At 40.5% G+C, this 12,541-nt stretch overlaps 2 protein-coding genes across 11 annotated transcripts in view; one reads left to right on the top strand and one right to left on the bottom strand.

Annotated features, from left to right (window-relative positions):
- tmtc4 (transmembrane O-mannosyltransferase targeting cadherins 4) overlaps window positions 1–4,953 on the top strand; it is a 90,906-nt gene extending 85,953 nt beyond the window's left edge. For 9 of the 10 annotated variants that reach the window (XM_072578046.1, XM_072578045.1, XM_072578048.1 and 6 more), the window contains one exon: window positions 4,287–4,953. In XM_072578046.1, the coding sequence (XP_072434147.1) occupies window positions 4,287–4,765 (479 nt within the window). In that variant the 3' untranslated portion in view covers window positions 4,766–4,953. Of the gene's footprint in view, window positions 1–2,069; window positions 2,275–4,286 lie in introns of those variants that run through there. The other variant, XM_072578055.1, reaches the window with a different exon arrangement.
- Window positions 4,954–6,829: 1,876 nt separating this feature from the next.
- The window catches only part of pcca (propionyl-CoA carboxylase subunit alpha), a 372,170-nt gene continuing 366,458 nt past the window's right edge, over window positions 6,830–12,541 (bottom strand). Inside the window, exons 23-24 of the mRNA XM_072578057.1 lie at window positions 11,690–11,767; window positions 6,830–7,296 (exon numbers count right to left, since the gene is read on the bottom strand). Coding sequence (XP_072434158.1) covers window positions 7,228–7,296; window positions 11,690–11,767 — 147 coding nt within the window. The 3' untranslated portion in view covers window positions 6,830–7,227. The remainder of the gene's footprint in view (window positions 7,297–11,689; window positions 11,768–12,541) is intronic.

The raw sequence follows: 12,541 nt of genomic DNA, 5'->3' as shown, positions 1-12,541 counted from the left end.
AAACCCATCCTCTGTTGTGGCAATGTGACATCTCTGCCGTCTGTACTGCGTTGAGCATTAGCAACAAATTCAGCTCTTTAAGTATTACATTTAGTTTTATACCATCTCCAGTGAAGCACCTTTAGAATAATTTATTACACTATGAAGGAGCTGCATAAATGCAAGTCGTCGTTAAATTACAGTCAGTGACAATTTGGGTGCGAACACTCTTTGTGAGGATGGGCAGTGACCGTAGCCTAGGCAAAATACACTTCAACGTCCATGTTTTCTATTTGTTCAGCGTCCTCAGTGATTTTGTACTTTTTTTTTTCAAAAGCGGATTTGGGTTTGACATTCAAATCCTTGCTTGCGTGAACAACTTTATTCACAATTCATTGCTGTTAACTCAGAGAGCTACTGAGCTTCAAACCCCTGGGGTGAATTAATGAGAAGTTTTAGTCGTCAGACCTGACCTTTGGTGCCCTTTTTTGGGGCCTGGTTTATCCCTTATTAGGGAGTAAGATGAGTCAGCCATAACCAGACAAAAGATGTTTTTTTTTAATACTTGAGCAAAGATTAAGAACAACTGCATTTTTATTAAATTTATTGCTTAAGGAAATTCCCCAAATGAATTGGATTTTCTGTACTGTTTCCTTAACAGCATCCTCCTCTGCACTGGTGTAATGTGGGAATTGTTACCTCAGGGATTGGCTGAGGTGAATGGTGTAGATGCCTTTAGGAGAGGTCACATAAACACAGTGGAGGAAAGACGAGAAAAATATGTCGATAGATTGTGATGAAGTAATGTGGCAGAAAGCTAACTTACAAACACCAGCGTGCACCAAATGGGCTGAATGGCCTGTTCTCTGCCATAAATTTGCTGAAACTTGTGTCAACACTGGTTCAGTTTGGAGCGCCGCTGCTTCTGAGTCACGTGATTGTGTTCAACCCCTCTCAGCCCAAGAGAACGACCACAAAAAGAATGGAAATTATGAGGGAATTGTTAGAGGTGCTGCCTTTTGGAAGAGATGTTAAACTGAAGTCCCATCTGCCTACTCATAAAATATTTAACAACACTAACCTGAAGACAGGCAAGGGAGTTTTCAGCAGCATCCCTGCCAATATTTATCCCACTTAAAACGGGATGAATTGGTCCTCACTGCATTTCTGTTTGTGGAGGTTTGCTCCATGTGAATTGACTGAAATTCCTATATTACAGCAGTGACTACACATAAAAGTACTTCATAACTGCAAAGCTATTGTGAGAAGTATTATACTAAATGTGAGTCTTCCTTTGTTATTTTGAATCACTTAGGATCCATCGTGAGTTTGTAAGCTGGATTCAAAATTGGCTTAGTCATAGAAGACAGTTGTAGAAGGATATTTTTTCTGACTGGAAGTCTGTGACCAATGGTGTTCTGCAAGGACCCAAGCTAGGACATCTCTTGTTTGTACATATATAATATAAGGTTGTAATAAAGGTGTAATTTTTCTTTAACTGATGTTATCATCTAGTCCACACCAAGAAGGAATAACTAATAGTTATGCATGACGCATACTGGTCTAAGTCATTTTACATACTTAGAAGACAGCTTCAGCATAACCAGGATGTTCATTTTCAGCTACTACTGTTTCTTCCCTCTGGGGTAGTTGCTGGAGAGTTTTTGAGATGACACCATCCCTGATCATAAATGCCTTTTAATGTGCCCAGTTGATTTTTGAATTAATTGTTGAACGTGATATCCGTTTCACAAGGTGACCAAAGCCTGGGGATTAAAACTAGTTCATGTTCCCTGTGAAAAACTGGTTTCATATATCCAGCTGCTATCAAGTTGCTGCACCAGATTCTTGGGGAAGATTGTCCCATGACTTCCCAGCACTAACCGTTCCATTGAGAGAGCGTTATTTTTGATTGTCTAGCTTCAATCTTTTAATGCAGCTGAGAAATGCATTTGACAAAAATAATTTTTTAAAAATTGACTTAGGTTGACTTTTTTGGCAGTATAGTCTCAGCAATGGTGACTGTAAAAGGTAAAGGTTGCCGCAGTCCCAGAGGGCTATAGGGCTGCTCACTCATTAGACAGCAACAACTGGTTTAACCAGAGTTCCAGGTTCACCCTGAGCAGCTTCATGACACGGAACTCTGTACTCTACAGTCTGTTCCCCGAGACAAACTTCGACGACGCCTGGAGGACCATCAACTCAGTGAAAGATGCCCAAAACATGTTGGTCTTCCAGAGCAAGGAATTGCAGTTGACCGAGTATTGCAGACTGGCACATTTCAAGCTCCAGGAGGTATGCAGTAAAGCTTGGGGGAGTCACTGTCAAAGGTTTTTCCACTAAAACTAAATGGGGTTGTGTTCAATTATTGGACCCTCCAGGTACCTCAAATGTATGTAAATATAATCTTGTGTAAGAAAGAAATGCCTTTGGATTGTTTTAATGGATAAACAAACATTGGAGTTTGATTCTATTTTTCTATGTTACTGCATAGAACCAAACTGTTTTAGTGACTATGTATGTATATAAAGATATTTGTATGAATAAAGTATATTTTTGAAATAAAGAGGTTCATCATGTCTTCAGGTGAGGACAGAGGTTGAGAAGGTGAGTCCTTTGTGAGTCTGAAGAAGGGTCACTGGACCTAAAACATTGATTCTACTGTTGCTCTACAGTTGCTCCCAGACCTGCTGAGTCTTCCAGCAGTTTGTTTTTGTTTCAGATTTTCAGCAGCTGCAGTTTTTTTTCATGGTAACCTGGTGACCATAACCACCAATGTCGATCATCATAAAAATGTATCTCACTCCCTAATATTCTTCGGAGGGAAATCTGCCATCCTTACTTGTAGGTGACTCCAGACCCACCGCAAGTTGATTGACCCTTAACTATTTTCTGATGCAGCCTTCCCATGAAAGAATAAAGAAATAATATTGTCCTGGAGAATAATCTTTAATTGCTGAATTCTCCAGATCAATCCTGATGCATTGACAACCCAAAAATGCAAGTGTTAATCCTCAAGAGGAGTGGAGGTCACAGCTGGAACTGAACTGATCAAAGTACGGTGGTTAACTGCAGCATAACATAGCTACAAAGCGACAGAACTACTTTCTTTCTTAAACTGTTTAATTCAAAAACTTCATTCCTCATTTGGCACTGCATCCTTAAGTTTATTTCCTGCAGGGCCATAGACCACCACAGTCCTGATGAAGGGCTTATGCCCGAATTGTCGATTCTCCTGCTTGTTGGATGCTGCCTGACCAGCTGAGCTTTTCCAGTGCCACACGTTTTGACTCTGACTCTCCAGCATCTGCAGTCCTCACTTGCTCCTGTAGAGTGAATTAGTAGCCTAGAATGGTTATATAGTCCAGGAGGACATTCACCCTCTGTGCCTGTGTCAGCTCTCTGTAGCAGCTTCTCGGATAATCCCACTACTCAGGCTCTTCCTCACAGCCCTTTTAAAATAGTTGACTTTCTTCAGCCTACCTACCAACAGACCTATGTAGTAGATGCAAATTACAAAGCTGACACAGTTCAGAAATGGCTCATTTGGCTCAACCTGTCCATGTTTACACTCCACGTACCTCACCCTTTCTCATTTAATGATTAACATTCAATTACTTTCTGCTTTATGCGTTTATCTAGTTTCCCTTGAAATATATTAACTACTCTCTTCAACTGCTTTCTGTGGTAGTGTTTCACTTTCTCACCAAGTTCTGAGTAAATAACCTTCCAAATTCCAGATTGGACTTTTAGTGACGACTTTATATTGATGGCCTCTAGTTTTATTCTGTTCAGGTTTAGTTAAGTGGCAGTACCCTTCCCCAGGCTCTGAATCACATTCTCTGAATGAATGTTTGCTTGATTACATCTTCCTAGCTTCCCCCAACAAAACTCTTGTACTTATATAGCACCATTCATGTAGTAAGAGGTCCCAAACTGCTTTGCAACAGTGTTTGAAAGCAAAGCTTGTCACTGGGCTACATAAGGGATTAATTGGACAGGTGAGCATATGCTTTGGGGTGTTGTATGGTTGAGAAGGTGACAAATAAATGCAGTGCTTTCTATTTTTAGCCATAATGTGGGGGTGCCAATGTTGGACTGATAAAGGGACAGAGCTCAAAAAGCTTGTGATTTCAACTAAACCTGTTGGACTATAACCTGGTGACATATGACTTCTGACTTTCTCTTTCTGTCAGTATTGCTATCTCTTTAGAGAAAAATGTTGAATTTCAACTGAATTCCTAAGTTTGTGTGTTCACTCTTTCCCCTCATCAATATTATAATCTGTGATTTTGTACCTCCTCTAGGGAAAATGAACACTGTGTTTGTGTACGGCACTCTCAAGAAAGGTCAACCTAACTATCGCTACATGATCGATACCTCAAAGGGGACTGGATTGTTCTATGGCAAGGGACATACTGAGCAGAAATATCCACTGGTGATTGCGGGGAAGTATAATATTCCATTTTTGCTCAATGTGCCAACAAAAGGACATCAAATATTTGGAGAGATTTACTTAATCGATGACCAACTGTTACAGTTCCTCGATGAATTTGAAAGTTGCCCAGATCTTTACCAGCGCAACTCTGTCAAAATTCATGTACTAGAGTGGGACAATAAAGATGGCAAAATGGATGTGAAGCCAGGTGAAGATGGAACACTAATGTGTTTTCTGTACAGCACCACAAACTATGAAGATGATTGGTTGAATCTTCCTTACTATGAAAACTATGACCCCTTTGACAACTATGAACAACCAAAGTATATCGTACGTGAGGCTAGATAACTATAAATGTTCATATCCAAACAGCCAGAAATTCCGTGCATTAAATTTATGCCCTCTTTTGAGACTTGAATTTAAATCATTCATCCTGAATTGATACTCTAAAGCCATTTATGTAAAGAATTCAAGTTCTGAATTATGATCTTTTGTTTCAAGAATTTCTGTAGTTCATTAAATTCTATTCTAGTGCACATCTGTGGCTGTTCATTTATTCACTGCTAATCGAGAATTATACAAGTGGAGTTTGTGGAGTTCTGCACATTACTAATGGACTCACTTTATCTCAGGAGAGAGGTGTTGGAGACTTGCCTGAGAATAAGTTTGAGAATAAGTTCATGTTTCACCTGGTTCAAAATCCTGGAACTCCCACCTATGAGGTCACGTTGTGGCTCTGCAAGACAATGGTTATGCCACATTTTGAATACTGCATTCAATTCTGGTCTCTCTGCTATAGGAAGGATATTGTGAAAATTGAAAAGGTTCAGAAGAGATCTACAGGGATGTGGCCACGGTTAGAGCCACAGGGGGAAGCTGAATAGGTTGGGGCTATTTCCCCTAGAGCATTGGAGGCTGAGAGGTGACCTAGTAAAATCATGAGGGGCATAGATAGAGTGAATAGCCAACGTCTTTTCCCCTGGGTAGGGGAGTCCAAAACTAGAGGGCATAGGTTTAAGGTGAGAGGGGAGAGATTTAAAAGGGACCTAAGGGGAAACATTTTCATGCAGAGGGTGGTGCATGTATAGAATGAGCTGCCAGAGGAAGTGGAGGAGGCTGGTACAATTACAGCACTTAAAAGGCCTCTAGAAGGATGTAGAGGGATATGGGCCAAATGCTGGCAAATGGGACTAGATTAATTTAAGATATCTAGTCGGCATTAATGAGTTGGACCGAAGGGTCTCTTTCCGTGCTCTAACGGCATTGTGGTTTACCTGCAGCACATGGACTACATCGGTTCAAGAAAGCAGCTCACCACCACCGTCTCAAGGGCAGGCAATAAAAGCTGGCCCAGCCAGCAATGCCCACACTCTTCTAGAAAATAAAAAACGGAGGCATTAGCCGCATTACCGTAATGTTCACAGCTCCAACTCCAAGTTATTAGTTCAAGTCCCACTCTAAAGATCTGTGCATTTAACATAAGGAATACAAGCTGGCCATTCAGAAGCTGCAACTCCTCCCTCATGCTCGTTCCTCATAGTCCCCAACCCCCTGACATTTCAAAAGCTATATGCCTCCTCTTTAAATACTTTTGTCATCTAGCATCCACAACTCTCTGGGTACAGATTTTGAAACATTGTCCTTGCTATGAAGAGGAATCAATCAATTTGACTTTTTCCAACTATCACTTCCTTGTGAACTAGAATTATTCTGGCATTTTACAAAGCGAAGAATAATCTTCTCCCTAGAAAGTTTCACCTGCTTCTTGAGTTAAGAGAGAAGCTTCCTGGTATATGTGTTAAAATAGCTCTTGTGAAAGTGCCAGAGTTGCAGCAATGATGTGTTTTTGTGTCATACGAAACTACAGATTTCAATATTTGGCAGCGACTTAATACAATACAATGAATTACTGTAAATTCCTGAGCTGGGATAGTCAAGTGAGTAATTGTTTTTTCCAAACTGTGAAAGTTCTGTTTTGTAAAAGTGACACACCTTATCAGCTTACAAACTCCACATATCATCTCCCTCTTTTTATCCCCACCTGTACCATTCTCAATCCCTCATCTCTCCTTCCACCTTCCCTAACCTCTAGCTCTACTCTCCACTGCTCTCTTTTTAAGACTTCTCCCTTCTCCCACCTCCTCCTCTCCTAACACTCATTATTTTCTCTCCTTTGGTCTCCCTGCTGTAGGAGGGATATTGTGAAACTTGAAAGGGTTCAGAAAAGATTTACAAGGATGTTGTCAGGGTTGGAGGATTTGAGCTATATGGAGAGGCTGAACAGGCTGGGGCTGTTTTGCCTGAAGCAGAGGCTGAGGGATGACCTTATGGAAGTTTATAAAAACATGATACCCGACACTCCTTCCTCCCGACACCCGCTGCCAGTTAGGTGCAAGAGAAAACAGATAGCAATATTTGAAAAGCATTTTTACTTATCTTAGATAAACGTGGATCAATAAATGTGAGGAACTTGGAGGTGTTATCATAAAATGTCCATTAACTCCCCTATGAAACCAGTGATAATATTCCTCCTCAAGGTCAAATATTTTGATTAACAGCTCAGTGTCATATCACATTTCCACACCGCTGAGTGGGGGAAACTTCAAAGTTTAGCAATGCTACCAACTATACACCATGGGAAATAGGTAGTGTTCCTATTCTGCAAAAGACAGTAAATATTACTGAAGTAGTAAACAGAAAATCCATTGAGGAATATCTACCAGTGTTTTACATTGGGGAGTTACAAACAGAAATCCACGTACATGATTTGAAATAAAACATATAATGCTCCTTTGTAGAATACACGCACATCACTCAAATTCAATAAGAATATCTCCTTCTCCAACTGTGTCTCCTGGATTGCAGTGCACCTTCATTACCTAAACAAAGGCAAGAACGAAAAACAAATTTATAGTTAGAGTCATAGAGATGTACAGCATGGAAACAGACCCTTCGGTTCAACCCGTCCATGCCGACCAGATATCCCAATCCACTCTAGTCCCACCTGCCAGCATCCGGCCCATATCCCTCCAAACCCTTCCCATTCATATACCCATCTAAATGCCTCTTAAATGTTGCAATTGTACCAGCCTCCACCACTTCCTCTGGCAGCTCATTCCATACACATACCACCCTCTGCATGAAACAGTTGCCCCTTAGGTCTCTTTCATATCTTTCCCGTCTCAGCCTAAACCTAGTTCTGGACTCCCCAACCCCAGGGAAAAGACTTTGTCCATTTATCCTATCCATACCCCTCATAATTTTGTAAACCTCTATAAGGTCACCCCCTCAGCCTCCGACGGTCCGGGAAAACAGTCCCAGCCTGTTCAGCCTCTCCCGATAGCTCAGATCCTCCAACCCTGGCAGCATTCTTGTAAATCTTTTCTGAACCCTTTCAAGTTTCACAACATCTTTCCAATAGGAAGGAGACCAGAACTGCATGCAATATTCCAACAGTGGTCTAACAAATGTCCTGTACAGCCGCAACATGACCTCCCAATTCTTGTACTCAATACTCTGACCAATAAACGAAAGCATACCAAACGCCTTCTTCTCTATCCTATCTACCTGCGACTCCATTTTCAAGGAGTTATGAACCTGCACTCCAAGGTCTCTTTGTTCAGAAAACTCCCCAGGACCTTACCATTAAATGTATAAATCCTGCTTAGATTTGCTTTCCCAAAATGCAGCACCTCGCATTTATCTGAATTAAACTCCATCTGCCACTTCTCAGCCCATTGGCCCATCTGGTCAAGATCCTGTTGTAATCTGAGGTAACCCTCTTTGCTGTCCACTACACCTCCAATTTTGGTGTCATCTGCAAACTTACTAACTGTACCTCTTATGCTTACATCCAAATCATTTATGTAAATGACAAAAAGTAGAGGGCCCAGCACCGATCCTTGTGGCACTCCACTGGTCACAGACCTCCAGTCTGAAAAACAATCCTCCGCCACCACCCTCTGTCTTCTACCTTTCAGCCAGTTCTGTATCCAAATGTATATTGTATACAGGCAACATGGTTACCAACAAGTGAAGTAATGCTTATCTGGAAACAGCAAAGTAATTTCTGCATCATTGTATCCTATTTCAACTATTTTTCCCATAATTGATCCTACACTCAAATGTTCAATTTTAATTTATAAGGTATTAACATTTGCTGTAATTTACTTGTTCATGCTACAGCTATACAAAGCCCTGGTTTGATCACACCACAGTAACAGCCATTTGAGACATTACCCTTTAGGGGACTCTGAATTGGATTTACTGGAATAATACCTGGATTCCATCATTTAACTACAGGAAGAAATCACACCAACTAGGGGTATATTGCCTGGAATTTCACATTTTTCAAGATATTAAGAAGAGTTGGTAGGCAAGTAAAAACCGTTTCCGCTGGTTAATAAGCCTGGGACTACAGAGCATTATCTAAAAATTTAGTCTTAAAAAAATACTGTGGAAGTTTGGAACTCTTCTGAAAATGGTTATTAGTGATTACTCCCCAGCAGGATCCTTAAAGGTGTATTCTCTGGATTCTTCCCAGTGCCAAATGTTAGTGAGTAGAAGAATAGATAGATAGAACAGATGAATGTGTGGCGGAAGAGTTGGTGCAGGAGGGATGGCTTTAGATTCCTGGATCACTTGGTCCATTTCTGAGGAAGGTTGGACCTGTGCGAGTCCAGTGGGTTGCACCTGAACTGGAATGGGACCAACATCCTTATGGGGGTGTTTGCTGGTGTGGACACTGGGAGTTTAAACCAATTTGACAGAGCAATGGGATACATAGTGAATACAATGGAAGGGGGTGATCAGAAACAAGCAGAGAAGAACCACGTGGATGGCATTATGTAAGGAGTCTTGTGAGTAAGGCAGAGAAGTTTATAATGTTGATTAATGCATGGGGATGTGACATCAGTGATATCGCAGAGACATAGGTGAGGGAGAGACAAGACTGACTGCTCAATATTCCATGATATAGAATCTTCAGATGAGACAGGAGACGATGTGTAAAAGAGGAAGCAGTGTTGCAATATTGATTAAGGCGTCAAATGCTGCAATAAAGAAGGATGATATTGTAGAAGCTTCCTCAACTGAGGCCTTATGTGTAGAACCTAAAAGCAAAAGGCGGGCAGGCACTTTGTATGCCCCCAAAGAGTCAGAAAGAGATAGACAAACATGTAGGGAAATCTCAGCAAAGTGTAAAAATATTAAGGTAATTATAGTAAAGAATTTCAACTTACTGGATTAGAAAGTGTGAAATAATTAGAGGGGGCCAAATTCTTAAAAGTATGTTCAGGACGGCCATTTAAACCATCATATAGAAAATCCTACAAAATAAGGGGTGATTTTGGACTCAAATTTAGGGATTTAAACCAGAAAAATGACAGATGTGGCAGTGGAGGAACATTTTGATGATAATGACCATAACTCAGTCAGATTTAAGGTAATTATAGAAAAGGACAAAGATGGGCCTGAAATAAAGGTTCTGAATTGAGGGGGAAGGCCAGTTTTAATATTATCTGACAGGATTTGGTCAAAATGGACTGGGAGCAGTGACTTGCAAGAAAATCTATATCAGAGCAGCGGGAGTCATTCCAAAGGACAACATGTTCCTGGGATAAGCAAGCCTCGAGAATCCTTGATGTAAAGAGATGTACAGGATTAGATAAGGGAAAGGAAGGAAAATTATGGTAGATACCAAAGGCACAAAACAACAGATGCATAAGATGAGTACAGAATCTATAGGGGTAAGCATTAAGGAAAGTTCAAAGGTGTTCATTAGGGGCAACAGAACAACTGGGAAAGAGTAGGTCCCATTAAGGACCACAAAGTGGCAATCTGCATGAAGCTAGTAAACATAGCTGGAATTTTAAAGGAGTGATTTACACCTGTATTCACTATTGAGAAGGACAATGGAGGCATAGAAATCAGAAAAGGGGGATGTGATGTACTTAAACAAATTAGCATTGAGAAGGAGGAGGTATTAGCTTTACTGGTGAGCTTGAAAGTAGATAAATCCTCAAGTTGCTGATGAAGGCAATGGAGGAGATTGCAGGGGTTCTGATATCAATTTTTAAAATCAGTAAATTTGCAGATTACATGCAAATTGGTGGTGTGGTAAACAATGAGGAGGAACACTTTTGACTACAGAATGATGTAGACAGATTGGTCAGATGGGCTGAGCAGTGGCAACCAGAATTTAATCTTGAAAAGTGTGAGGTGATGCATTTTGGGAGGATAACAAGGCAAAGGAGTACACAATAAATGGCAGGATCCTAGGAAGTAGAGGTTCAGAGGGACCTCAGTGTGCAGAATCTTGAAGACAGTAGAAATGATGGATAAAAGGGTTAAGAAAACATATGGGATAATCACCTTCATCAGTCAAAGTATTAAATACAACAGTATTTTCACTTTACCCCTACAGCAGCTGGTGATGATGGAGCTGTACATAACGTTAGGCCACAGCTGGAGGACTGTGTACAGTTCTGGTATAGAAGATGGATGCGATTGTACCAGAGAAAAAGGTGCAGAAGACAGTCACCAGGATATTGCCTCAGCTGGAGCATTTCAGCTAAGAGGAGAGATCAGTAAGGCTAGGGCTATTTTCCTTCGAGCAGAGAAGGCTGAGAGGAGACCTGATTGACGTGTACAAAGTTCTGAGGGGCATAGGTAGGGGTGATAGGGAGGAACATTTTCCTTTAGTAGAAAATGTCAACAACCAGGAGGCACAGTAAGGAGCAGGAGGTTTAGAGAAGATTTGAGGAAAAGATATTTCACCCAGACAGTGGTGAGTATCTAGAATTCACTGCCTAAAAGGGTGCAAGAGGCAGGAACCATCAAGGCATTTATAAAGTATTTAGATGAGCACTTGAGACACCACAGCATACAACGCTATGGGCAATGTGCTGGAAAATGAGATTAAAACAGATAGATGTTTGATGGCTGGTGCAGACATTATATGACAAAGGCCCTGTTTCTGTGCTATTATAAACTCTAAGTGGCTTATTTAAATAATCTGCTGCATTCATCTGATCTGCATTTTTATTTCAAATTTAAAAAGATTTCATGCATCAAAAATTTTGAACCATCCAGAAACTACACGCAAAGTTTTGTTTTACATGAAGGACGAATCAAAATAATAATTCAAAACAGATTTTTAAAGGTTAATCTTTAACCAAAATAAAAATGATATAGACAGCAGTAGGCATTATCTCCTCCAACCACTGACCCCATTAACAGTTAAATGTTTATAATCAGTTCCAGTAAACATACCTTGCCAGATTTTGCGGCAGCCAAACTGTTCTGCATTTTCATTGCTTCAATCACACAGACCTCCTGACCTTCTGTAACCTGCACAGTTTATGTTTAAAAGAAAACGTTTTATTAAAATCTGAAGACTGTGGCTGGAAACCTCACATTTTATCAAAGGCCAGCGTTTTCACTGTCCCAGAAAGGTAGATGCAGAAAATGAATTACACACCATGAGAAAAATCATTACAGAAAATGAGCTGAATGCCACCAAGCCAGCTGATACCCTGCTTTGTTTTGTTTAAAAATTAAATTTGAAAGTTAAACCAAGCAGAAAGGTGCCAGGTTTGATGTTTTGTTGCACTGTTTACTGGCAGCTGCTGCAGGGGTAAAGTGAAAATGATGATTAATGTCAGCACTTCTCTGATCTTCTTATGGAAGAGCACTGCCATCTTAAATACCAGTTTCACAAGAGTGTAACTGGACAAAGTTTGACATCAAAGGAGGAGACATTAGGACAAGGACCAAAAAAGTTGTTCAATAGATCAGTTTCTATGATGCATCTTAAATGGACCAGCATACAAAGAAGGAACAATAGTACGCCTCTCAGTCCTTTGAACCTGCTCCACCATTTAATAAGACCGTGGCTAACCTCAGTGTTAGATTCCTGCATATCCCTGAAAGTCTTTCATTCCCTTGGTATTCAAGGATCTATCTACCTCTGCCTTAAAGTATTTAAATATTCTGCAACCAATATGACTGCACGGAAGAGAGTTCCAAACTAACACAACTCTGACAGATAAAAAGTCTCATCTCTGTCTTAAATGAGTGATCACTTACTCTTAAACTATGACCCCTAGTTTTAGATTCTGCTAT

Source organism: Chiloscyllium punctatum, chromosome 9 (genome assembly GCF_047496795.1).
Source record: "Chiloscyllium punctatum isolate Juve2018m chromosome 9, sChiPun1.3, whole genome shotgun sequence".
NCBI classification, from domain to species: Eukaryota; Metazoa; Chordata; class Chondrichthyes; order Orectolobiformes; family Hemiscylliidae; genus Chiloscyllium; species Chiloscyllium punctatum.
The sequence above is the reverse complement of the archived record's forward strand: the minus strand, read 5'-3'. Positions and strand labels throughout refer to the sequence as shown.